At 39.1% G+C, this 27,814-nt stretch overlaps 2 protein-coding genes across 3 annotated transcripts; both read right to left on the bottom strand.

Moving 5' to 3' along the window:
- SNRPN (small nuclear ribonucleoprotein polypeptide N) lies at positions 1-4,323 on the bottom strand. 2 transcript variants are annotated; one of them, XM_065901455.1, is made up of 6 exons: positions 4,175-4,323; positions 1,807-1,918; positions 1,202-1,354; positions 623-761; positions 144-269; positions 1-38 (listed from the first exon to the last, which is right to left on the bottom strand). In XM_065901455.1, exons 1-6 carry the CDS (start codon positions 4,303-4,305, stop codon positions 1-3), a joined length of 699 nt encoding a protein of 232 aa, XP_065757527.1. In that variant the 5' UTR covers positions 4,306-4,323. The 2 variants fall into 2 exon arrangements, with proteins under 2 accessions (XP_065757527.1, XP_065757528.1); XM_065901456.1 differs by having other exon boundaries at positions 1-23; positions 4,175-4,320.
- Positions 4,324-5,829: 1,506 nt separating this feature from the next.
- SNURF (SNRPN upstream open reading frame) lies at positions 5,830-19,430 on the bottom strand. The gene is made up of 4 exons (XM_065901454.1): positions 19,371-19,430; positions 14,794-14,889; positions 11,536-11,664; positions 5,830-5,975 (listed from the first exon to the last, which is right to left on the bottom strand). The coding sequence occupies exons 1-3, from the start codon at positions 19,382-19,384 to the stop codon at positions 11,556-11,558; spliced, it is 219 nt and encodes a 72-aa protein (XP_065757526.1). The 5' UTR covers positions 19,385-19,430; the 3' UTR covers positions 5,830-5,975; positions 11,536-11,555.
- Positions 19,431-27,814: the final 8,384 nt, after the last annotated feature.

Genomic DNA, 27,814 nt, shown 5'->3' with positions numbered 1-27,814 from the left:
CTAGGGTCTTGGTGGACGCATTCCTGGGGGAGGTGGACCTTGAAAAGAAAAAGCAAAATTCCATGAGATCATAAAATAATAGAAAAACATATAAATATTCAGGGGCCTGGATAGCACCACTGAGAATATGAATACCCACTAACCTCTTATTCCTGGTGGAGGGGGTCTCATTCCTGGAGGGGGCATGCCTATTGGCGTCCCTCGAGTAGGAGGAAGCCCAATTGGTGGGCCCATGGGTGGTCTCATACCAGGCGGAGGAGCCATAATTCCTAGAATGAAAAATGGCAGAAATAAAGGCCTCATAAATCAGCTAAGATGGGAGCATTAAACACAAGATAATATTTAAAGAAATAAGCCTGGTGCTAAGTAGAGTTGAACAATTTCTCCTTGACCACTGCCATGCTGGCCATCCCAACTCAAAAGAGTCCATAGCCTTTCATTTAAAATCAGTGTCCAAAAGTGGAAAACATATTCCAAGTTCCTAGTTAGGAGTTAGGCTGGGCCTTAATTCAGTATCTTCTTATTTTTCATCATCACTCCTCAAGATGATACAATTTTTTCACAGGTCCACACCTATATCTAAGAATCAAATTCTTTTAGCTCTTGTCCATCAATTCCTTACCTGGAGGTGGAGTTGCTCGACCAACAGGTGTAGGTGCAGTCCCACGCCCTGGTGGATACTGAGTTGGGGCTCCAGCAATGCTCGCAGTAGCAGCAACTGCAGCAGCTGCGACAGTGCCTCTTCCCTGTGGGGTCATTACCTGAGAAGGAATGGTTAGAAAGACAGTAAAGGTAAGGCACTTCCTTGCATCATTCAAATACAGAAAATAAGCAGTTGATCACGGACTATTAAAAAATTAAGGCAATTCTGCACTTCTCTTATTCTCATTTTAAAAAATCTTGGCACACTATTACATTCTCCTTTAAACTGAACATGCCCCCTTTTAACCTAATCAGCCCTTTTGCATTTTCTCAACTCCGGTTTATCCATCCATATTCCTCTTCACTCACCAACAGTGGTGAGTTACTGTTATCATGGTGGCTTTAATCTACTGCCTTCCTAATGTACATCTGTACCTTTCTTCCCTCTACAGTATACGCTGCTTACATAGTATAGTACGTACACTCAGATTTTTCAATCTCCTCAGCCTCAGGTTCTAGGCACTTTCTCCCAATAATATAAAAACTTGTGGTTCCTCACCTGTTGGGATGGCCCCCCAACCCCTCGGACAGGGCCTGCTAATCCAGCAGGAGCCTGGGGAATTGGAACACCAGCTGGAACACCTCTGCCAGCTGCCCTACCAACCCCAGGGCCTCCTGCAGCTCCAGCAAGTGGTACCCGAGCAATGCCAGTCTGAAACAAAGAAGTTATAGCTTGAAATCAAATGATTTATGAAAGTTATCAATAATCTTATTCCTAAAAAACTACCCCTTTCCCACCATTTTCCCATTATTACCTATCTCATATTAGTTCTGTATTCAAAATAGCATCACGGAAGGCATCCTACAGATTAAATTGTACATTTGTCAAATTGTGAGTCCATATATTTTCACGACCCTACCAAGAGGAAATAAATCACCAACTCCTACCCTTACCTAGGTTGCAGCCAGCAGGTGGACTAACCCATCAGAAAACCCTTAATCTCCCAGAATAGACAAGCAAGAACTTACATCAAGTGCCAGGCACGTGTTACTTGACAAAGGCACACTATACTGTGCCTCTGCTGTACCCTGATTTAGCAAATATTTCAAATAACGTGATGTCCTTCCACATTAATGTTCTGTCCTGTCCTACATCTTCCTTACATCTTTGGGGGGTGGTCCCTCCACAGTCATGGAAACCAAGTTCTCCCCACGCAGCAACACCAGACCCAAAACCCGCTTTTCTTCACGCTCTGGCTGCTTAGCATTCTTTGGCCTGTAAATCAGAAGAAAATTTTAGTATGATAAGTTATGGGTCACTCACTAACATTTTTATAGATAAGTATCAATGAAGACAATAATTAATGCTCAGATGCTCATACTCAAACAGTTAATGAGTTATGACAAACAAAACTAGACTCAACTGATATATAAGGGTGAATGGCTCTTTTCCTATCATACTTCAATCTTCCAGAATGTTCCCTCAATGTTATACTACAGCAAAACTAATTACTTCTTTGTGAAACACAGATGCAAGTAACGCAGCTAGGACTGTTTTTTTAATAGTACTGATTGCAAAACTTGGAATTTTACTTTTTTCTTTCAGTTTTACTGCAATATAATTGACATACAGCACTGTGTAAGTTTAAGGTGTACAGCATAATGACTTACATACATCATGAAATGATTACCACAATACGTTTAGTGGACATCCAACACGTCTTATAGATAAAAAAGAAAAAATGTTTTTCCTTGTGATGAAAACTCTTAGGATTTACTCTCATAACAACTTTCATATATAACATACAACAGTGTTAATCATAATCATCATGTCGTACATTACATCCCTTGTACCTAATTATCTTAAAACTGGAAGTTTGTACCTTTTGACCACTTTCATCCTCCCCCATCCCCTACTCTGGTAGCCACAAATCTGATCTCTTTTTCTATGAGTTTGTTCTTGAAGTATAATTGACCTACAACACTATGTTAGTTTCTGATGCACAACACAGTAATTCAATATTTCTATACATTATAAAATGATCGCCACTGGCTAAGACTTTAAAGACAGGCAAAACTGAAACCTCAAGTTTTCATGTTAAGATGGGATTTAAATCATTTTTTAACTAAATTAGTAAATATTGACAACAGACAACTGAAATAAGAGATGGGAACAGCAAGAGGCAATGACGGCATACCAAAAAGTTTTTAATAACAGACACCTGTTTATTCCTGGACTTACCACATACTATATAACCATGGGAAATTTTTTTGAAAACTTTCTTCTAACCTCTGTGATTCTAATTTCTTCATCTGTCAGCAGCAAAAATCATACATGCATGAGGCTTATACCACATACTACAGGTAATGCATTATTTAGGTGAGATTATCCCTGTAACTTACTGAAGAGTGAAACAGAAATTAAGAATATACCTAAAGCATTCATCAAATGTCTGTAGTATTCATCAACACTGTATTTTTAAAAATTCTTTTCAGTGAAAAGGCAGATTATTTAAACAAAAAATTAACATTGAAGCATTCACCATCCTAAAATTTCTGAAATGATCCAACTTTGTATGCAGGAAGACGACTAAGAATGAATAAAAAGGGAAGGACAGGAATATGTTACTAATTCTATTCAGATTTGAGAAGAACAGACTTATAGCAGTCAGGCAAAGGTCATCATCACCTTTCTCTTCATATCTGAAATCCCTAAATGAAGTAGTCAAATTAAATTTTTGGACAGTATATCGTTAACTGTGGAAACAGAAGAAATAAAGCCAATGGTCAAGGGTGATGCCTTGTAAATTCTGCCAAGAGCGTGAAACAAAGCCATCTTGAACATCTGGAGATATTACAATCACTGACCCAAATACTCTGAATGAAAAGTCAACTGAATGGAAGTAGAATGTCCCTGGGATCTAGCAAGTGGCATGCTCTTCTTGTGAAAGGAAGCTCCCCAATCACAGGTGCAAAGAGGGTGACCTCCTATGGTAAGGCACGTACAGACATTATTTCTGAAGTAACAGCATGGGCAAATCACAAAGATAAATAAGCAAGGGGAATTAGGGATTGAGACCAAATCAACACTGACCATGAGGATTCAGACAAAACAAGGGGCATGCAAAGAGGCTGGCCAAACAATTGCTAGACACAGCCTGAATTATTCTATTCACATCTCAACTCCTCAACCATGAAGAGTAATTGTTATTCTTAAGATTCCCTCAATCTGAAGGAATGTTGCAGATTAATGTTACTGATCATTTCTCAATTTTCTAAATAAATATAACTTGTTCTTTTGATCATACCATACAGTCTTATTCTCAGTTTAGTTCATAATTGTATTTCCAAAATTAAAACAGTAGTGTGGATACAGCTGACTCTTAATACCGGGAGATTCATCCAATTCATAGATGAGGCCAGGACATTAGACAAGAGACCAGTCCTGCCTTTACCCTACCTCCTTCAGTTACCCTCCCTACTGTTCAGCTTCTCCCTCAGTATCCCACTGCCCAAACCCAAATGGCCTTACTTGATCTTCCTGAACTCATCACAATCACAGAGGATCAAGTTCATATGTTTGTCAAAGGCCTTAAAGGTGCCAATGAAGATCCGGCCATCTTGCAAGATACATCTCATCCTATAGTCAATGTGCTGCAGCATCTTGCTGCTCTTTCCCACAGTCTGGAAGGAGTAAGAGAAGAGTTAGTCATCAGCTTGTCTGCAGCTACTTTCTAACCCTTTCCTGTTTCTTCCCCACTCCTATACCAATCCAAACCTGGCTTTCTTAACAAAAATATCATGCCTCCATTTCTTTTCTCCATACCTTTAAGATACTAGACCAAATTTGGACCCAGGACCATTTATACTCCCCTATGGAACGCTCTGCTTCTCAGAATCCCTCCCTATGCAGTTTTCCAGTACTCTAAATATATTTCCTCCCCAATAGAGACTCCCAAACCCAGCTCTCCCTTCTAGTATTCCATCATTTTAATCCCTGTCCTTACCCCAATTCTAATCCCAAGCTCCATCCTCATACAGAATACTTTACGCTGTTAGCTATTTTCTTTTCCTCTAGACACCTAGCGAAATGGTGGGAAACTCCTAACTCCATCAAATCTTTGCAACTCCCATCGACCCACTGCAAATACGATGTATCATTTTTCAGTTCCCTTGTAAAGATCTCTGTCCTAGTTCCACCACACCCCACATCCCATATAATTCAGAACTTTGATCAGTGTTCCTCAAACTCTTTTTCTTTCAATTTTGTCCCGCTAAGGCACCTTTTTAAAAGATTTTCATCCTTATTGCCCACTCCAATGAAACTTTAATATGCAGAAATACTGTATCTACATACTGTGGCCCTTTTGAAGACCACAAACCACTGTCAAATCTAACATTCTTCCCATTCCTCAAAAACTAATTTTCAGTCCCTTTGGATATCTTTCCAGTTAAGAATATATGTTCTTGGGTTTCCCTGGTGGCGCAGTGGTTGAGCGTCCGCCTGCCGATGCAGGGGACACGGGTTCGTGACCCGGTCCGGGAAGATCCCATATGCCGCGGAGCGGCTGGGCCCGTGAGCCGTTGGCTGCTGAGCCTGCGCGTCCGGAGCCTGTGCTCCGCAACGGGAGAGGCCCGCGTACCGCAAAAAAAAAAAAAAAAAAAAAAAAAAAGAATATATGTTCTTGATTAGCTAAACTTAAACAGAAACACAAAATGGATTAGGATGCTGTATTTCTCTCTACAGACAGCCTTCCTTTGTACCAAGCAAGCCTCAAAGCCCCAAACCCCTCCATTTTTCTTTCCCTGCTGATTCTGCCAAGGCCTTTCCCCTGGCTGTGGTTTTGTTGGACCCTCCATTTTTAAAGTAGTCTTGTTATATATTGAAATCTGACCTCAGAGTCCCCCATCTGCAGGACGGTCCCTTACCACTGTAATTATGACCAAAAACTCTCTTTTGTATTTCCTCACAATGCAAGATTCCTCTTAAGATGTTTCCCAAACCATTATACCACTGTAACAGGACAACAGACATAGGTCTTCACCAGTTGTTATTCCATGAAATGAAGCATCATCTCTATAGATTAATTCCATATTAAGAACCCCCAAACACCCCACACTCTGGAAATCTATTATATAGGGCATTTACATTAGCTTCTCACCCCTCTGCCCTAATATACATCTTACCATGATTGCTGTTCCACCAAATCCAACGTCCACAGGCAAGTTTCAGGATCCTTAAGACCTAAGGGAAGGCTACAGATAAAGGTATGACGCACGTTCTCCTACAAACAATGCAAGCTGGGGCGGAAGCTTCGAATAGTAGATGGAGCCTGCAGAGGAAAGCATGATCTAGCTGCACTGCAATCTACCATGTTTTAAAACAGGTAGACAATTTTGTATGAAAAGCACTATAAAAGACATTCAAAAGCATCCCCTCATACTCTCATACCCACCAAGTAAACACCAAATTTCACTATTCCGTCACCTTAACTTCCACATTGTACACACCCAGAGTTAACAGGTGGTTAAATTTAATTTTACACAGAAATTTTTAAACGTTTCAAAAATAAGCTTCATTTTCCATTCCCAAAATGCATTATTTTTTCTTTCCATCCTCATTTAAGGTAGTGTTTCATTCTCTGGTCACAAATTAACACCAAGTCATCTCAACTTCAACATTTTGGTATCTCTAAGTTTCTCCATCTGAGTTAGTCCAAACTTTTGCTCCTTCGCTGAACTACCTAAATGTTTTCTACCTCAGTGTTCCCTTTCCCCAAGCCAAAGTCCCTTCAAAATAAGCTAGGAAATCTCCCTTCACCAAGAAGCTAATATATTATCATATACCTGCTTAAGGTGTCCTTTGTTAAAAGGGGACATAAAACTACTAAATGTTTACACGGATATACGGTCAACTTTCTTAGTAATCAAAGAAACAGGCATTAGAACAACACTCTCATTTCCCCCCAATATACTTAAGAAAATGCTTTGAATAAGTATGAGAACCAAACCTAGCCAAAACTGGTAAAGGGTCTCAAACTGCTAATTATACTCATTTAAAAGGAAACACACAAATTGTTGTCTCCACTATGTCTCTATATTCAATAGAGAAAATTTGCAAACAGTAAACTGCTTAAGTACATTTAAAATCTATTTTAGGATGTGAAAATGAAGTCATTTAAATAGTGGTTATGAACTATGGCAACATCAAAACAATAAAGTAAAAGAATGGTGAGGATACCATTATACATGTGGAAATATAACACTAGATTAGAAGAGATCATAATGATATAAAATAAATAATTCAGTAAGGATGGTAAAATGCAGAGGGGATGTTTCGCTATAATTACCAAAATTTGATGGCAGTTCAATACATTTTTATGAGAACTTGGAGGGTATCAGGTTTTCTAATAAAATAAACTGATCATTACTCAGAGTATCTCCCAAGCTTTGTTCTCCACATGTAAACCACCATGCATCCTTTGTGCAGCTTTTCCTGAAAGTCAATCCTCCTCCCAATAAATGTAGTTTCTAATCCAAATTCACATGAGAAGTTTAAGGCCTATAATTCAGATGTTCTGAATTCTGACAGGATTCTCTATAAAGCAGACTATAAATTCAGGAATACTTCGTATATGTTTGAATCACTAGCAACTTCCACTTTTATGATAACATATCTAAGATTTAAGATCTTCATCAACCTATGGAGACAGGAAGTAAATCAAGTGGTTATCTGAACTAGGGGTGGAAATGGGGAATGAATTAAATGAGCACGAGGGGATCTTACTTGGGTAATGGAAAATACTAAGAGTATATGTGGCAGTGACTGCAAAATTCTGTAAATTTACTAAAAAGCACTTGTTTATAACTGGATAAATTCTATGGTATAGGAACTATACACCAAGAAAGCTGTTTTTAAAAAGTAAACTGTCTGGACTTTCAAATAATGGTCAAAGTTCATAGTAAGATTACTTTTTACACTGCCATTGGTGCCCTCAAAGAAAAATAACACAGCTAAACGTTCAACAAGACACTACTACTGGAGCTCACTCCCTTACCAACAATGGAGACATGCTACCAGACAATGAGCCACAAGACAGTGATTATTAGGGGAAAAAAAAGATGTAGCTGGATGTAGCTTTTCAAAACTTCATTTAAAGGAAAGAAATGTAATCACAAAAAAGTTTCAGATGTAAAGATTAATATAATGGAAACCAGTATCAAATGTGCATTTAAGGTGGGAATTTGTAGTCACCTCTCCAGTAAAAGTTTAAAATTCAGAGACAGGGCTTTTACCTTCAAGTACCAAACAGATTTTAGAGTTGAGATTTCCCAATCAGACCTGTTTCAAATGTTCTATCCCGCTTGGCCTTTCAGTAAACACATACGTCATCAGCCCTAGTTCATAGAGTTTAGCTATTAAGAGATGAACAAATGCAAACAAGATTTCCTGGTATAGTGGATCAGAACAAAAAAGGAAGGCCAGTTAGGCATGTGTCTGTCCATCTAACCTGTTTGAGGTTCCAAACCCCTCCCATACCCACTATCTTGTTACCCAGTTATCAAGTATAAAAATGCATCTGGTGATTTGAGTCATGGACTAAAGAACTGGAGACCTCAGAACTGGGGATGTAATATGTATAAAATAATTTGCATAATAGGATATACATTTCACTCAGAATAGGGGTTGACTGACTAGGGAGGTTAAGAAAGGCTTCCCTTAATAAGAGGGACTTGAAATTTAGGAACACTTATCTCTCGTCCCTAAATTTAGCACACCATAATCATGAACCCTTGTAAGGGAAAGGAGATATATCACTTTGTAGAATGATCAAATGTATCTCCACAGTAAAGGAGAACAAAATGCTTTATGAGGAAGAAGATAAGAGCAGCAATGTCACACTGCATTAAGGAATTAGCAGTTACGGTAAATCTCCTGATGAAAGTGCACATAAGCAAATAAATGGCCCAGAGAGCCTGATCAAAAATATCCTGGGATTTCTCAGAGGAGGAAGTTCTCAAACTTTTGAAAGGTGTGGAGTTTGAAATGATTAAACTACGTAAATATGTAAAGCTTCCTTAAATCAAAGGATATGATGGTCAGACTTGGCCAAGCAACATGTAAGAAATGAGAAGTCACAGAATAATGGTAATGTATTAGTGTTCATTCTCTTGGTTAAATAACAGACCCTTCACAGAAAAAAAAAATGCAAAAAGTCTAACATGAGAAAACACAAATAAGTGGAAACTATTAATCCACAAAGCAATGCCATTTAAACCAGAGGAAAACAATGTTTCCCTTTTTGAAACTGTTTATTTATCAAAGGGAAAAAAAAAAGACAACAAAGGTGGTACTGAGAAATTATCACTCCAGGAAGTATTCTTGATGGCAAATCAACACTGCTTATGATGCTGTTAGAAAGCAACATAACAAAACATTTAAGAATCATACTAGTATTTATACCCTAAGCCCAAAATTGGATCCTTACCCTAATAAATTAAAAATACCAAATATATCTTAAAAATATAGCACTAATATTCATAACAGCATAGCAAACTAGGGAAAAAAACACAGGTACAAAGGAAAAGTAAATCATGAATGGACCATCATTTATTCATTACAAATGATAACTGTGAGGACTATGTAATAAAATGAAGGAGTATTATGATATACATATAAGTGGAATAGTTTAAAAGCATGATTACAATTAACTACATTTTCAAAAGAAAAGCAAAAGGGCAAAATGAAAGAAAATTCAACCTCATGCTGCTGCAGTTGAAACATGGGTATTTAAAGTCTGTGGTTTACTTTCCCATTTTTCTTGGCTATCACTCATATGATTGAGATTTTTATCATGAAAAAAAAAAACATATCAATTGTTAAAATGCCTTTACCCATTTACAAGTATAGTAGACTTTAGCACTAGTCTTAGACCTGACCCTTATCCCAGAAATTCATCTGGTTCTCTACCCTGGAATATTTATTTCATATACTCTCCTTCTACAACCCCTTTCCCTTCACCACACTGTATATTATCACCACTCCCCCACTGGCCCCATCTTAGTGTTTTCATCTTTGAAAGTGGTTCTCTGAGAGAGATTAGCCAACTTTTTCTTTTAAAGGGAAATATAATAAATATTGTAGGCTTTGCCTGCCATTCAATGTGTCACAAATACTCCCATCTGCCACTGTACTGCCAATAACAGCCACAGGCCATACGTAAATAGACATGGCTGTGTGTCAATAAATTTACAAAAACAGGCAATAAATGGGCCAGATACTTTACCAACTCCTGCTCTATAACAATCCTAGTACCTAGTACTGTTTAGATAAAACGAGCACTTGAAACTCAGAAAACTGGATGGCCCTACTTACAGATCATAATGTATAATTTAAATAATACTTTACTCAGGAACTTACAAGAGTATATAAACTGCACTGAGAAGCCAAAAAATTCTTGGTTAAAAATAGTCAATTATGCACACTTACTTATTCAAAAACGCCCTTACTCTGGGGAACAGCTGAGGACAATGATCAGATTCTACCCCCCTGAAATCAATTCCACTGTCTTGCAATCAAATCCAATCGATTACTGGAGAATGCTGGGTAAAGGATTCAGCTGGGGAGGGTTTTCCCTTTGCTTTAAAATTTGAAATGATGGCCATGAACAGGCCTAATTAATTTGAGTTGAGGGGTTATATTTCAAAATAGAAATAAAGAAAATCTAGAAGAAAACTCATCTATAAACCCCTTTCCTCTAGTAGTTTCTAAAAAGTATATATTAAACCCTTTGGATTGAGATCTTAATTTTTTAAAAGTCGGGAAGGAAAAATAAAGTATTAAATCAAAATTAATAGCGTTTTCCTAAAACTCTAAGCAACCAACACAAGACACACTGTAAATAAACCTACGTAACATTGAAAAATCATAGATTAATAGCTTTATTACATTGTCAGCTGATTCAAACACATTGGTAAAAAAAAGGTAAGAAAAAGATAAAACAAAAAAATTAGTAAATAAGCATGGGAAATACTTAGCTTCTCATTTGCTAATGGATACGATATGTATTTATAATTCAATAGAAACAAATTATATATAATTAACATAAACAATGAAGATGAAAGTGTAACTGGCACTATATTTTTTCATGACAACAGACTAATGTAATAATTCATAATACAATTCAGAAAATGTACCTTAATTTCAAATTCCTTGACTCAATTTATTTTTACATCTGCATATCCAAGGAAATGATCCTATCTAAAGTTTTATGCAAAGCAATTCACTGAAGCTTTATTTCAAACTACCAGCAGAAAAAAAATGAAGTCTCTCACAAAAAGAAATTATAAAACATATTAGCAGGATATTCAGCAGCTATTTATAATGAAATATTTTTCATATGTTAAGGTGAAAATCAGTACAAGTTAAATATGAATAAAACTACCTAGGGCTTCCCTGGTGGCGCAGTGGTTGAAGAGTCCACCTGCCGATGCAGGGGACATGGGTTCGTGCCCCGGTCCGGGAAGATCCCACACGCCGCAGAGCAGCTAGGCCCGTGAGCCATGGCCGCCGCTGAGAGGCCCACGTACCACAAAAAAAAAAAAAAAAAAAAAAAAAAAAAACTACCTAAAAAAGCAAGGACTATACAATGTCTGAAAAGTAATACATGACGAGTATCAGGGTAAAAGCATTAAGACCCTGCTTTTACTTTTTTAAACTTTCTGCTATGTGTTTATTTGTATGAAGCCTTTAAGAAAAAAAACTTCTTTGGACATATCCCAAATAATTAAATGGCCTCCAAACACCCTACCCTTTAATTATTTCTTTATTCTTATCATAACTGCATCAGCTCTAACCTGTTTTGTTTTGTTTTCTCTCTTGGAATCAGCTACCTGGGTGTTCCAATACTTCTTTAACCACCTCTTGGTGTCTCAGCTAAGAATGCCTGTCTCAGTTCCGCCTGGAAATCCACCACAGGTACTTGCTGCTGCTGCTGAGATCGCCTTGGATACAGGTGACACCTATGACAAGAACACAATACACATAAATGAAAAGACATTTTCCTATATAGATAACAATGTGAAAGAAAACACAGAGACCCTTACATTTAAGGAGATCCTCATTTAGGGTCACAGCATGCCATTACCTTATGAAGAAAGTATAAAACTGGAGACTCCACACAGAGTTACTGGGACTGAGGGATACTTACCCTCTTCGGGGATACTAGCAAGGAACTTAAAAAAAAAAAAAAAAAAAAAAAAGGTCTTTTTGTTTAAAATGCCCTGTGAAAGTACCATCAGTTTAATATCCATCACTTACTTTCCAATCTGGAAACAATTCTTTAACCCCCAAGGAGGGAGGTGGGCATTTGTTAAGGCATCTCCAGTGAGACATTAAGGCTGTCATTCATGCTGACAAGAAGTCATTACCTGAAACAAAGAACTTCCAGGGCCCAGGCTATATAAGCCCTTAAACTACGTAAACAACCATCTATTAGTCATCAGAGAATTCTGGAAAAAAACGCTCAATATATTCCTACCTATCAGTCATCTGGCTGTGAATCTGATCCTGAGGATAAGAGATGCAGGAGGTTACACAGTTGCTGGCTAATAATACAAGCACGAAAAAAAAAAATCACCAGCCATTTCTGCCCTTGTTGATAAGTATATATATATGAAAATATTCAACAGCAGCTGGATTTGAAAATGGGACTATGATAAAAGGTCTTCCGCTATTTTCTGTAGTTTTTAAATAACATTTTTAACATTCTGTTATGTAATAAAGAATTAGGCTGGAGGTAACCTCTAATCCTTTGAGTTTAACAAGTGATAGCAGTATCTTTGTTATTCATGGTGGGCCTCTGGGATCACACCAAAGTTAATGCTAACTAGTTGACTCAGGATTAAAGCTGGGCTTAGAGAATATCAATACTGCTTACCTGTTCCTATAATCCACTCACAAAGTGGATAAAGGTGGCTGGGGAAATTACACTATTTTCCTAACTCAAAACTCCCCTCAGATTCTTCCCCTAGTGCAGCACCCTCTAGTATTTTTACATAATATACATAACACATCAGGAAAATGAAGTTATTTCTTCTTCAAAAGCAACAAAATATTTCCATAGATACTGACAAACTAATGCCACCTAAAGCAGTCTTTTACAAGATTAGGATACCATAATCTGTTATACTGGTCCACATTGATGCTGCACTGGATAAAGGCTCTAATAAAATATAACAAATATGATCGAACCTTCACCCACTAACAAAGATCCTCCCCCAAGAAATCCCCTCCACCCATCTCTAAACTACCTCAAGATATTTCTAGAGACTCTGGGGAGGAAAAAATGGCACTTTTAAAAACTCTGAAGTTACAAGAGACTGAAGGGGAAAAATTACATTACTATATAAAAGAAAATAGGCAAATGCCTATAATAAAGGACAAACTATAAACTATTCACTCTTAAATATTCCTTTTCAAAGTAATTTCCAAAACGAAAATGTAACAAAGAATAATGAACTATGAAGAATAAGTAAAATAAACATGGGAAAATGGAGAAATCTTTCGCCTCACCAATAATTTTAAACGTGCAAATATACTGAAGTTTTTCCACATATAAAATGAACAAATAACAAAAATAAGACGCAAAATGTTATCTACTTTTTACAATTTCTGTAAAAAGCTTTACATTTGAAGTGAAATAAAATACAAATAAATATTAATAACTACAGCTAACCCTTGAACATGGGTTTGAATTGCATGGGTCTACTTATATGTTGAGTTTTTTTCCAATAAATATATTGGAAAAGTTTTTGGAGATTTGTGACAATTTGAAAAAACTTGCAGACAAATCACAGAGGATAAAAATATCGAAAAAAGAAAAAGTTAGGTATGTCATCAATGCATAAAATATATGTAGATATACATTTAACATAAAAATATGTGTTAATCAACTGTTTATGTTATCAGTAAGGCTTCTGGTCAACAGCAGGCTATTAGCAGTTAAATTCGGGGGAACTCAAAAGATATATGGGGATTTCTGCCTATGTGGGGGGTTGCGCCCCAACTCCCTTGTTATTCAAGGGACAACTGCAATATTAATTTTCAGATTGACTGCTCTTACCTTCATTGTAATAACTAAGAAAAGCAAGCAACCTAAATATCCATCAGTAAGCTAATGATAAATGTAACTATGTTATTACAACACCCATACTCTGCAATTTGTAAAATAAGGTAGATTTATATGCACTGACATGGAAAGATCCCCAAGGCACATTGTTACAGAATAAATCTCATGTATGTAAACAAACAAATCACAAAGATGCCTCCCCTCACCCTATGTGTGTACGCATGAATGCATAGGGAAAAGTTTGAAACAATAGAGATCGAAGTACCTGAGGATTATATCTGGAGAGAGAAGGGGAATGGAGTAGTGGTATACTGAAGGAGGCACTCACTTTTTATCTCAAAATTATGTGTTTTAAGAAGAGATTATATTCATATATAACTAATACTTATAATTTTGAAAAATAACAGCTTTAGGAAAGAAAAATGATGTTACCCACAGATACTGTCAAGATTTGTGGTAATGACAAAATGCACATAACTGTAGACTTAATATATACCATGTCATTAGAAATGTTAATATATTTTTAATTGAAATGTCCCTTCTAGAAATACGTATGCATATCCTAAATAAAGGGAAAAAATGTATACAAGTTTTTAACTGGGTAAATGTACTAACTAAAAATAAAATTCTAAATATTGCAAAGAAAGCATGAATACATAAATTAACATCTCTTCAAAGCACAGAACATTTTGCAAGCACAGAAAAAGTGACTTAGTAACAATATAAATACAGCAGAAATAATTTTAATATAAATATGTTGAAGGATGTAGAATTTTATCAAGATACCACTCACCCACACATATATGGAAAAAAGGGAAATACTTATTACTAAAATTTTAACAAAAGTTGAGTTAAGTTAGGATGGCATGGTTAAGGATGATTTAACTGCTTTTTTGCTATATCGATATAACATGCACAAGCTTCTTTCATTAATTAAATTCATTTCAAGCCCCTGATCACAGGATACTTTGTTCCAATTTGAAAATGCCCTAAATTGGTTCTCAACGCTGACTGTACTCACTCCTGGTTGCTCAGTGAGGCTGTTCTTCTCCGTTTGACTTGGACTTCTACCTCTGGTACGTGCTGTTCTGTGGTCCGTCTCAGGTGTAAACGGTCCCTGAAGCAGAAAGAGGATTTGTTTTATCCACTTCATCAATTTTTGAAATAACCATTTCTTTAAAGATTATAGGGACTTCCCTGGTGGTCCAGGGGTTAAGAATTTGCCTTCCAATGCAGGGGACATGGGTTCAATCCCTGGTCGGGGAACTAAGATCCCACATGCCACAGGGCAACTAAGCCCATTCACCACAACTACTGAGCCCACGCCACAACTAGAGAGCCTGCGCGCTGTGACAAAAGACGCCGCATGCCACAATGAAGATCCCATGTGCCGCAACTAAGACCCAAGGCAGCCAAATAAATAAATAAAGATTATATTTAGAACTATATTTAGTATGATGGAGTTTTTAAACTCCATCTAATTAACCTAATTAAATCTAATTAAAACACGGTAGAGTGATGTATGTCAATTATATCTCAGTAAAACTGAAAAGAAAAAAAAGTAAAATTGAAATCTTAGAATATCTTTATCCACCAATAGTCAAAATCTATCCTAAAACCTATCGTATCCTAGTCTATCCTAAAACCACTTTCTCCCTTCATATACAGATATAAAACTATACACTTACAGAGATACATTTATATACAGGCATACTACCCATACCTACATATCCCTGAAAAATAACGTTGATTCTAAAAATGGTTTGAAAAATATTTTACTATGATAGATCATTTTGTATAGTGGAATAAAGAATAAAATTTAAATTTCAAAATGTCTAAGCAACCTCTTGTGCAAATGCTTCTTAGGATTTGCAAAATAAGAAATTTTAAAACTGTATAAAAAAAAGAAACAGCCACTGACATTATAATCTTCAGAACAGCGCACAAAATGTCTGCTCAAAGGATCTGAACATGAAATCTACTTGGGTCAACCAGATTAGAAACTACAGGAACCACTCATGAAATTGAAATTCTAAAATGTCAAATCAGAAAGGAGAGAAAGGCATTTTACACAAGTCATGCAATGTAATATATCAAAGGCAGAATTCAAAGGACACATACCAAAAGATAATTCCCTAAACCTGTGCTTTTAGAATTCATGTTTAGATTATGCAAAGTAACCAAAATAGCTTACCAATAACCCCAAATTGTTTTCTTGCTTCAAAAACTTCAATGTTCTAATCAGGCAGTAGAAAAGACCATTTTTTAAGAAATCACATATCAGATTTTTAAATGGTAAAAGTACTGAATATACTTTGCTAATCTCCTTGACCTTTGATTAGACAATGTGACAACACCTAAAGTACCTAATGAGAAAGAAATCCATAAATAGGATTTCATCAAAAGTGAACATTTCAGAAAATGGGCACTTAAGGAAATAAAACGTTATATGTACATAATGTTAATTTTTTGCTCCAAAATCACTTTCATTAAAAAAATACTAATCTGGAAATGCACTGAAAAGAAAATGTGATGAGATCACACAATATTTTTCCTAACGGCCTAATATTCTATCAAATATTTAGGATGCCTTACACCTCTCCCCTCAAAAAAAAACTCAATTATAAACTCAATGACTAGGACCTCAAGAATGAGAAATAAAAAAACACAAAGATAATGTGAGGTAATCCCAGTCTGTGATCTTCCAACAAACATAAGACGATCAGTGCCTCCAAAAAAAACGCTATAGAATCATCAAGAATTCTGAGCCACCCAGCATTCAGGAACCAGAAAATAAACTTCTCTGCCAAACCTTTATTAGTGAAGGATGCGGCCTTAACCATCAACAACTCTTGCTCAACGTACCTTGCTTTAGAAAACAACACACAGTCCTTCGACTAAGTGTCCTTGCTCTAAACTTCAGAAAGTGTTCACACTCCCTCCCCATTCTCAAAAAGCCGTGGTACTATACCAAATATTCACAAGGCAGGAGAGAGACCTTCAAACTTCACCTCTTTCCACAGGGTCCGCCATATTGAGGTCCTGAGCCCGAGGGCAAGGCTACAAAATGGCGGACCAGGAATGATGCACACTCATCTTGCAAAGGGCCAAATGATCAGAAGTTCATATTTGAAGCACTATCTTCCTACAAGCAGAAAAAAATAGGTGCAAATCATATAAGTATCGCAAAATACCAGACTCCTGCTATTTTTCAAACTACTGGAAAATAATTCCAGAACAAAGCTTCCCAGGCTTCTGAATTTGTATTTTCCTTAATTACATTCTAACTCAGCACACAACCAGGCGTACTGTTTATGATGCACGAGAAAAAAAAGAAAAAAGGCAAGCATACCAAAATCCTGCAAAGAAAGTCCTTAAAAATATCCCCCCAAAAGTCAAAGTAGTGAAATACATAATACAGTAATAGTTACTTTGTTAATTATCCTTTCTCAGCAAATATTCACAGCCGCTCCAACTTCAAAAATGATGGAACGAAACCATTAATTTAAAAATTCGATTAAGGGCAAGAATTCACTAATCCCACATACACCCACATTCTACTTTTCTCTCTCCAGTTCTCCTTGAACAAGCACAACTCAGCCCTCAGTTCCTAGGAGCTCTGGAGGAGCTGCGACCCCCTGATTTAAGGAAAGTATCTATAAAGATGACATCACCAATGGAATATCCAGCGATTAAGAAATACGACAGACACTTAAAAGAGATGCAGTTGTGGAATTATATAACCTGGAAAGTTGAAATCAGAGGTTATAGGAACGGGAGTTGTCTAAAGGGATACTGAAGCCACCTGAATGTGGCGAACAATTAAGACTGTTCACAATACAACCTAGGGAGAATCTACAAAAATGGAAAAGCTCCTGCACCGGTGATGGGGGCTGTCTGAAGTAGCACAGTAAATCCCGGAATGCCCTCACCTCTCTTGGCCTCCAGGCCCTTAAGCGTAACAGAAAACCAGGGGCACAGTGCGGCTGCCCTGCCATTCCAGGCAGGCAAAGAATGTACAAATTGCCCCCTGTATAAATCTCTGATCTCCCCACCTTCCCCACTCCACTGCGGCACTGCAAGGAAATGGTGGAACGCCAGGCAGTGGCTGAGCAAACCTGTCTCCTTCCTCCCCTCCCCCTACCCCCACTGCAGCACAGTAGGGAAGAAAACAGGGATTGGGCACACAGGTGAAGGAGGTGGCTGGCCACCCCACACAGCAAAGACTGCGCAAACCCCTTCCCCCGAAGCATGCCCCACCGCAGGGGGGAAGTGGTGTCGTCACTGCTGCGCCTGCGCACCCTAAACCCACACCTTCCCTACTGCGGCATTAGGACGCGGCAGCCGCCCACCCAGGCCCGCCTCCTCTACCTAGGACGTCGCTTTGCAGAGGGTGCGGCTGACACCCCTGCCAGGCAGAAGTGGCACAGCTGCCCCTCCCACACTGCGGCACTGGGGGGAGGGGCAGCACCCCCCCCCCCCCCCCCACACACACACACACACACACCCCTCGCGCCTGCGCAGACCCATACAGCTGCGGCAGCAGCCATCTTCGCGGAGCTGCACAATGGCAACGACGCGACACCGACCCCCGCACACTCCCGGGCTGGCCTTAGAAATTCTCATTCCAAACGCAGGGAAAACCTATGCGAACGAGAGACACCCCTACGTGTCACATCCCAGAACCTGGCAGGTCCCCCGCAGGATGCACTAAACAGGCTGTGGACATCATATCCCTCATCTTACACCAAACCCACAAATGTGAGAAATATAAAGGACTTAAGTATATAAGGACCGGACATTTCTGCAGCCACCCCTTCAGCTGAGGCGCAGGGTAGGAGTTTCGCCACAGTATTCAAATTCTAAGAGCACCACTAGTCACAGAAAATTGAACGTTTTCTTTTCTTCAAACGAATGGCCTCCTCCAACTGCCCGCCCCCGCCCCTGCCCCTCCCCCTTAACCGCCTCTACCACTGCCCAGAGAGCAACTCCGCGAGTCCGCGAGACCCCCAGCCCTGTCACGGCCCCACCGCCACCCTGCGGCCCCCGTCATCGCTGTCACCCCGCCGTCCCCACACACCGTGGCAACACAGGCCACCCCGCCACACTCCTGCCGCCCCCTTAATATCAGTGCCACAGGAACCACCCCAACCACCCCCTCCCACTACTGCCACACACCAGTGCCTCCGCGGACACAGCACCTGCTGCCCCCTGGCCAGTACTGCGGCCCCAATGACCCCACCCTTTGTACCCTCCCCCACTTAACACACCACAGTGGCCACCGCGATGTACCCTCGCCACCCGCAGTCACGGCCTTGGACCTCAAGGACAAAGGGCCACCCTAGAGAGGGTCTGAGGGGACGCGACAGGATGGTGCAGACACGCCAAGACCTGACAAGACGCGGAGAGAATACCCCCGAGGAGGGTCAGCCCAGCCCCAAGCCTCCAGAAGGTGCCCTATCCGGCCTCCGGACAAAGAACTTGAGGGCCCAGATCCCCAGTAAATACTGAAACACTTCTAGTTCTGGAAGCCTGGGACATCATGCAAACAAAAATGTTTCCCATGCTGCCTCTGAGGGAAGACACCACACGGCTGACCTGGCCCGCTCCATCGCGCCGCTGGCCGCTCCTCAGAACACAACGTTAGGCATCTCCGGCAGCAGCTCCACTCTACGCGGCCTTTGCCGGGGCGGCACCAAGAAATACGCCGGCTTTGCCTGCGCGTGCGCGGCAACCCCCTCACCACCGGGCCTTGGGCACGCATGCGCGTCTGTTTGCCGCAGTAGCGGTGCCGCAGCCCTGCAGGTGCCCCGGCGCCCTACCTGACAGGAAAAACTGGGGGATGGTATCTTCCGGACCCCAGGTGATCAAAGCACGGGGGCCTTAGGGGTGGGGGGAATCCAGGAGCCACCACCAGCCTGCAGTTAATGGCTCTCAGAGTCGCACTAAATGTTACAGTGGTACTTCCACCCAGGGGAGTGGGAATTGAGTATTTTTTGTGAACATTATAAAGTCCGTACCTTTTTCAGATTTCCTTAGGTTTTTCCCCAGTGTCCTTTTCCTGTTGAAAGGGTGTCCTTTTCCTGTTGAAAGGTAACATAAATATTATGTTCAGTAGTCATGTTTCTTTAAAACTCCTCTTGGTTGTGACAGTTTAGATTTTTTTTTGGTTTTGTTTTTTAACTTTCACCATGTTTATATTTTTACAGTGACCATTAATTACTTTCACAATTAAAAATTATTATTAAGGTAAAACAAAATTAAACTTCACTCTAAGATCTAATGTACTTGACTGTCAGTTTCCTGACTCTTCTTCACCCTTTTCTAGCCTGCTCTTTCTGACAAGTCTGACTACTCTACTAATTTCTTGATTGCTCTATAGTATTCAGAAGCTGCCTTTGGATGCCGGGGAAGGCATGACAGGATCCCTGACCTTACAGACGATCTAGAGACAGCAGCCATTTTGGCTCACTCATTTATTGAAAGCGGATATTTTAAATCAGTTTATAGGCCTGGTGAGCATATCCTGCAATTTGGTAATGAATATACAGAAAAGGAAACTTCCCAGCAAGCTATAAGGACTGTGCAGCTAGAACCTGATGTCTCCCAACCATTCCTTTTTGTAAAAAAAAAAAAAAAGTCGAGACATCCCAGTTCAAACACTCAAAGATACGAGCTTAAAGAACATAAAATCTGGACTAAAACTATTCTGTGTACAACTGAAGCTGAAGTCTGCAAAAATCAATCTGAACTACATTACACCGTATTCAAAAATTAACTCAAAATGGATCAAAGACTTAAATGTAAGAGTAAAATGTAAATCTCTTAGAGGAAACATAAATGTAAATTTGTGTGACCTTGACTTAAGCAATGCTTTCTTAGATATGACATCAAATTTACAAGCAACCACACACAAAAAAGATAAATTGGACCTCATCCCAAGTACATTAAAGTTTTTGCTTCAAAGATCACTATTAAGAAAACGAAAAGACAACCAGCATAATAGTAAAACAAATATTTGCAAATCATATACTAGCTGATAAAAGAAGACTTACAATTCAACACTAAAAAGACAAAACAAAATTTTAATGGGCAAAGGATTTGAATTAGATAATTCACCCAAAACTGGCAAACAAATGGCCAATCAGCACATGAAAAGATGCTCAGCATCATCAGTCTTTAGCGAAATGCAAATGAATAGCTCGTTGAAATACTACTTCACACTCACTAGGAGGGCTATAATCAAAAAGACAATAACACATGTTAAGGAGGATATGGAGAAACTGGAACCTTTTAACACTGCTCATAGGAATGTAAAGTAGTGTAGTTCAGGAAAAGAGTTTGGGAGTACCTAAAAATTTAACCATAAAGTTACCCTATGACCCCCCACAGTTCTACTCCTAAGTATATAACCCAAAATAAATGCATACATCTGTGCAAAAACTTGTAAATGAATTTTCATAGCAACCATGCTATAACAGTCAAAAGTGGAAACACCGAAATGTCTATCAACTGATGAATGGATAAACAAAATATGTGGTATGGCATAAATGTACAATGGAATAGCGTTTGTCCATTAAAAGGAATGAAGTATTGATTCACGCTACAAAATGGATGAACCCTGAATATGCTAAGTGAAAGGCCATATTTTTTATGAGCCCATTAAATGAATTGTTCAAAATAGACAAATCCATAGAGTCAGAAAGCTGATTAGCGATTGTCAGGAAATGCGAGAAGGGCAAATGGAGATTGACTGCTAATGGTTACAATGCTTCTTTACAGAATGATGAAATGTTCTGGAATTAATAGTAGGGATGGTTGTAAAACATTGGGAATATATTAAAAAGCACTGAATTGTGCAATTTTTAAAAAGTAGGTTTTCTGGTATGTGCATTATAAATCAATTTTTTTTTAATCCCGATTGAGGGACATTCTACAAAATACCTGACTAGTAATCCCCATAACTGTCAAGGGCATCAAAAACAAAGGCTGAGAAACTTTCTGAGTCTTGTCACAACCAAGAAGAGCCTTGAGACAGAAGTACTAAATATATTATCCTGAATGAGATCCTGGACATTATGGAGAAACTGAGGACATGAATAAAGTATGAACTTCTGTTAATAATAATGTACCAATATTGGTTCATTATTGTAACAAATGTACAATACTAATGTAAGAAAGACATTGATAATAGGGGAATATATGTATGAGGTACAAGGGAACTCTCTGTACTACCTTTAAAATAATTATGTAAATATAAAACTACTCTGAAATTAACATTGATTAAGGTAATAAAACTGATCAGAAAATGATATACAAAAATATCCTAACATGGCCGCCTATAAAGGAGAAGAAGGCGTACAGACAAGAGTAGAAGGGAGACATCCCACTGAAAAATTCTCTAATTCTAATTTAAAAGATTTTTTTCTGTAATTCAAATTTATGAACTGTATGAAATAAAAAGTAAAGGGTACAGAAAAAGTTGTTCAAGGAAACTTGTCTGGCAAAAGACACAATAAACAAAGTTAAAAGAAAAAAGACAAGAGAACTCATTTGCTATATACTTAGATAATGAATTAATTATCTACCCACTACATTAAGAACTTATAGAAATCAATAAGGAAAAGAGAACCTCAAAGAAAAAAAGTGCAAGGATGCCCAGTCATTATGAAGTACTTTAACACTAGTCCAAATAACAACCATATAAGTTATTTCCAATCTCCAACCCTTTTACAGATTAATAAGCAGACCCAGAGCAGTGAAGAACCACACTCAAAAGTCACACAGTTCACAGGTGGTTGAACCCAGAGTCAAGCCCAGCACCCTGGTTCCTGTGCCTCTGCTCTTAACCACTACTGTGTGCTGTAATGACTGTCTCGTAGGGGTAATGGCTCTCTTCCCTATAATTTTTATTCCACAAAGGATGTGACAAATCCACATATATGAACCTCAAGCCCAAGCAGAGAGCTGGGCGAAAAGAGAAAACAGCACAAAAGCCCAAAAACTGCCCCCTTAGGCTCCTTGCTTAAGGCACTGGGTGGCAGTCTTTCACTACATGCACAATTGGTTCACAAGAAAGCTGAATAGGAGAGAGAAATCTTTGCTGCAGGATCCCTCCCTGACCCTGGGAAGTGCAGGAGGAAGATTATCCTATTAGCAGCCTTCTTGGAAAATCCCAGAACCAACTCAGGGAGAGACTGAACAGAGGAAGAAAGTACCTACTCCTCTAGAAAATGGTCAAACAGGACACAAGCAATAAAAAGACACTCTTCCACCCACAGATTTTGCACACATTCTCACTGTGTCTCCAGGCTTTGGGACAAGAATTCTCCAGACTGTCAGATAACTACATCAAATCCCACCTACAGCCTATGCATTTTTTAAACAGTTGGGAGGGAATCAAAAGAAAGACTATTTTGTGACACATGAAAATTATATGAAGTTCAAATTTCAGTATCCAGGAATAAAGTGCATGCAGAACATGCCTGAATAGAAAAACCCAGGCATGGGATTCCCTGGTGGCACAGTGGTTAAGAATTGCCTGGCAAAAAAAAAAAAAAAAAAAAAAAAATCGCCTGGCAATGCAGGAGACACGGGTTCGAGCCCTGGTACAGGAAGATCCCATATGCCGCAGAGCAACTAAGCCCCTGTGCCACAGCTACCGAGCCTGCGCTCTAGAGCCCGCGAACCACGACTACTGAGCCGGTGTGCCACAACTACTGAAGCCCGCGCGCCTAGAGCCCGTGCTCCACAACAAGAGAAGCCACCACAATAAGTCTGTGCACCGCTACGAAGAGTAGCCCCTGCTCGCCGCAACTAGAGAAAGCCCGCGTGCAGCAACAAAGACCCAATGCAGCCAAAAATAAATAAATAAATTTATTTATTTATTTAAAAAAAGAAAAACCCAGGCTTTCCCTGAGTAGGGATAAATCCAGGTCCCTAACTCCTGTGTGTTTCTCCTTTAGCCTTACACAATTACCAGACTCACATACAATACTTCACTTCTGACACTTTTGTCACCAAATGTGTGTGGGGTTTTCTCTACAACAAGCAGTTATCCATTACGCCAGCTGGGTGTCTTACAATTTAACTCAATTCTAACACTAACCACCTCGATATAGTGTGATCCCACAGGTCAGATCTCACAGTTCAGTCCCACAAGACTGCTCCCACCCCACATCAGATTCCAAATGCAAGGAACATGTCCCCAGGTTACCCATAACTTCTGTGGACAGAGAATGTAGACTGCCATATTAGTAAACAAAGGATGTTGCCACCATGAAGCCATCAGCCACAGCAGCCGCCCCCAACTGTGTACCCTGAGGGGATTCAGGATGGAGAAAAACAGGATGCCATCCCCTAGATGGTTAAGGTGCATATCAAAAGAATGATTTCAATGAGCCCAGACTCTTGCATCTTCCCAAAGAAAACTGTTAAATTCATTAACTTGAGATAGCTGTTTTTTTCTTTAATTAACAGTAATCTTTTAATGTTCCCACTACCTGGTTTTGGGAGAGTTTTTGTTTGTTTTTTGCAAAAATTTCTATATATCCTGGCTCCTCCTTTACCTCTGGGGAACAGTCCTTCAGAACTATCTGAGGGGCTGTCTTCTGGGCTTAAGTCCTCAGAAAATCTGCTGAATAAAACATAATTCTCAACTTTTAGGTTGTGCTTTTTTTTTTTTCCAGTTGACGCTTCTGTCTGCCTTGGCTACAAATTGGAGGTTCCTATAACCTCCTCCCACTTCAGGTTCAATTAATTTGCTAGAGCAACTCACAGAACTTAGGTAAAATTTTACTTACATTTCATGGTTTATTAGAGGATATGATAAATGATACAGCTGAATAGCCTGATGAAGAGATACTTACGGTGAGGTCTGGGAGGGTCCCAAGCATAGGAGGTTTTGTCCCATGAACCTGGGGTGCATTACCCTCCCAGTACATTGATATGTTCACCAACCTAGAAGCTCTTGGAACACTGTACTTTGGGGATTTTTATGGTAGCTTCCTCACGTAGGCATGGTCAATTATTAAGGAGACGTGCAGGGTGGGTCTGAACAATTCCAAGCTTCTAAGCATGGCTTTGTCTTTCTGGTGACCAGGAGCCACCCAGGAGCCCACCCAGAGTCACCTCATTAGAATAGAAGATGCTCCAAGTGTTCTTATCATGTAGGAACTTACAAGAGATTTAGGAGCCCTGTGACAAGGATGAGGTCAAAGACCAAATATTAGAAAAAGAGATGCTCCTAGTGTTCTTATTACTTAGGAAATTTAAAAGGTTTTAGGAGGTCTATGCCAGGAACTGGGAGCAGAGACTGATACATATTTTTTTCTATTATCCCCCAGCAGCTTTGTACATTTGTTTACATATTAGCTATGGCTACAGCTGCACAGTTGAGTAGTAACAACCGATGGGGTTAAGGGCATACTACCCCAACATATGGCACCTTGGCATATTGAATATTTTAAACTCAAGGTGTTTGAGAAAATGGCAGAAGCAGGAAGGTCACTTTGATCTTTTCCCAACCCTCTTCCTCTGAAACAAGTCATAAAAGCCTCATGTGAGATGTGCCCTCCCTATACCCTGGGGGAAGGATCATCCTTATTTCCAAAGACAAAAGGATGCCAAGAAGAATCAGAACAAACAGGTTTTAATAAATTTTCCCCAGTTTTCTACACTAACCTCATCCTCTCTGACTTATACTTCTATACAACTGCCTATTCCTCATTAAACCTAGCATAAAAATACTCAAGGTCTGTTTCTACAGGTATTAATTTCCTTAGAAATGAAGTCTCCCGTGTCACACAAAACTCACATTAAATAAATTTGCATGGGGAATTCCCTAGCAGTCCAGTAGTTAGGACTCCATGCTTTCACCGCCGAGGATCCGGGGTTCCATCCCGGGTCAGGGCACTAGGATCCCGCAAGCCCTGCGGTGCTGCCAAAAAAATTTTTTTAAGTCATAAATAAATTTGCATGCCTTTTTCAGTTTAATTTTCAGACCTAGCCAGGGGGAAGACTGAGGAAAGCTTTTTCCTCCCCTACACAGCAGAAACTATTTTGTCCACAAAGCCAAAAATATTTACTATCTGACTGTGTGGGTAATTTTATGTGTCAAATTGACTAGGACACAGTACCCAGATATTTGGTCAAACACTACCTGTATACATACACTACCTGTATGTTGCTGTGAAAATATTCTTCAGATGGGATTAACATTTAAATCAGTAGACTTAGAGTAAAGCTGATTATTCCCCATAATGTAAATAAGTCTCATTAAATCAGCTGAAGGTCTTAAGCAAAAGCAGACTGAGGTACCCTAAGAAAGACAGAATTCTGCCAGCAGATGGCCTTTGGACTCAAGCTGTAACATCAACCCTTCCCTGGGTCTCCAACCTGCTAGTTTACCCTGCAGATTTTGGATTTGCCAGCCTCCACAATCACATGAGTCAATTTCTTAAAATAAATCTCTGTCTCTCCAAAAAATTGGCCCTTTAGAGAAAAAGTTTGCTGATCTCTATGTTAGTCACCTGACTTACATCACACAAGTTGTCAGGGATTCCTAGTCAGAATAGTGTAATTAACAATCTTCCTTTCATAGACTTCTCTGGTGGTCCAGTAGTTAACACTCCATGCTCCCAATGCAGAGGGTCCAGGTTCATCCCTGATCAGGGAGCTAGATCCCGCATGCCGCAACTAAGATCCCGCATGCCGCAACAAATATCCCACATGCTGCAACTAAGACCCAGAGCAGCCAAATAAATAAATAAATATTTTTAAAAATCTTCGTTTCACAATATATGTAAATGAAACCATCATGGTATAACATCTTAAACTTATAAAGAGATGTCTGGCAATTATTTCTGAATAAAACTTGAAAAAATCTTTCCCGCTGTATTTATTCCTATATGCTGTACTAGGAATGCTGCTTTTGAAATGTAAAGCCTAAAAAATATTTTTAAAGAAGAATGCAAACCATATAGACCAATGGAATAGAGAGCCAAGAAATAAACCTTTGCATATAGGTCAAATTATTTCAACAAGGGTGTAAAGTCCATTCAATAGGAAAAGAACAGTCTTTTCAACACATGGTGCAGGGAAAATTGGAAAGCCACATGCAAAAACAAAAAAAATGAAGTTGGGCCCTTACCTTACATCATACACAAAAATTAACTCATAATGGATCAAAGACCTAAACTTAGAAGCTAAAACTATAAATCTCTTAGAAAGCATTGAGAAATGCTTTGTAATATTAGATTTGACAACAATTTCTTGAATATGACACCAAAAGCACAGGAAACAAAAGAAAAATAAATTAACTTGAGTATATCAAAATTAAAAACTTCTGTGTACCAAATCAACAGAGTGAAAAAAGCAACCCACAGAAGAAAATATTTGCAATCTTATAAACTGATATCCAAAGTATATAAAGAACTCCTACAACTCAACAAAGCAACCTGATTAAGAAATGGGGAAATAACATGAACAGACATTTCTCCAAAGAAGATATACCAATCAGTAAAAATCAGTATACAAGATACCACTTTACACCCATTAGGATAACTATTGTATTAAAAATAATAATAATAAAAATGGGCTTCCCTGGTGGCACAGTGGTTGGGAGTCAGCCTGACGATGCAGGGGACGCGGGTTCGTGCCCCGGTCCAGGAAGATCCCACATGCCACAGAGTGGCTGGGCCCGTGAGCCATGGCCGCTGAGCCTGCGCGTCCGGAGCCTGTGCTCCGCAACGGGAGAGGCCGCAGCAGTGAGAGGCCCGCGTACCGCAAAAAAAAAAAAAAAAAAAAAAAAAAAAAAAAAAAAAAAAGTGTTGGCAAGGATGTAGAGAAACTGGAACTCTTGTGCCTTGCCCTTGGGAAGGTAAAATGGTGCATCTGTTATGGATTCATCTCAATGTTATTTCTGGGGGAAAAAAACAAAAGAAAACAGAAATACCATATGTGGTATGTACATGTGGTATATACATACCAGGGAATATTATTCAACCTTGGAAAGGAAGAAAATTGTGACACATAGCTACAAC

Source organism: Phocoena phocoena, unplaced genomic scaffold, assembly GCF_963924675.1.
Source record: "Phocoena phocoena unplaced genomic scaffold, mPhoPho1.1 SCAFFOLD_110, whole genome shotgun sequence".
Lineage (NCBI taxonomy): Eukaryota > Metazoa > Chordata > Mammalia > Artiodactyla > Phocoenidae > Phocoena > Phocoena phocoena.
The sequence above is the reverse complement of the archived record's forward strand: the minus strand, read 5'-3'. Positions and strand labels throughout refer to the sequence as shown.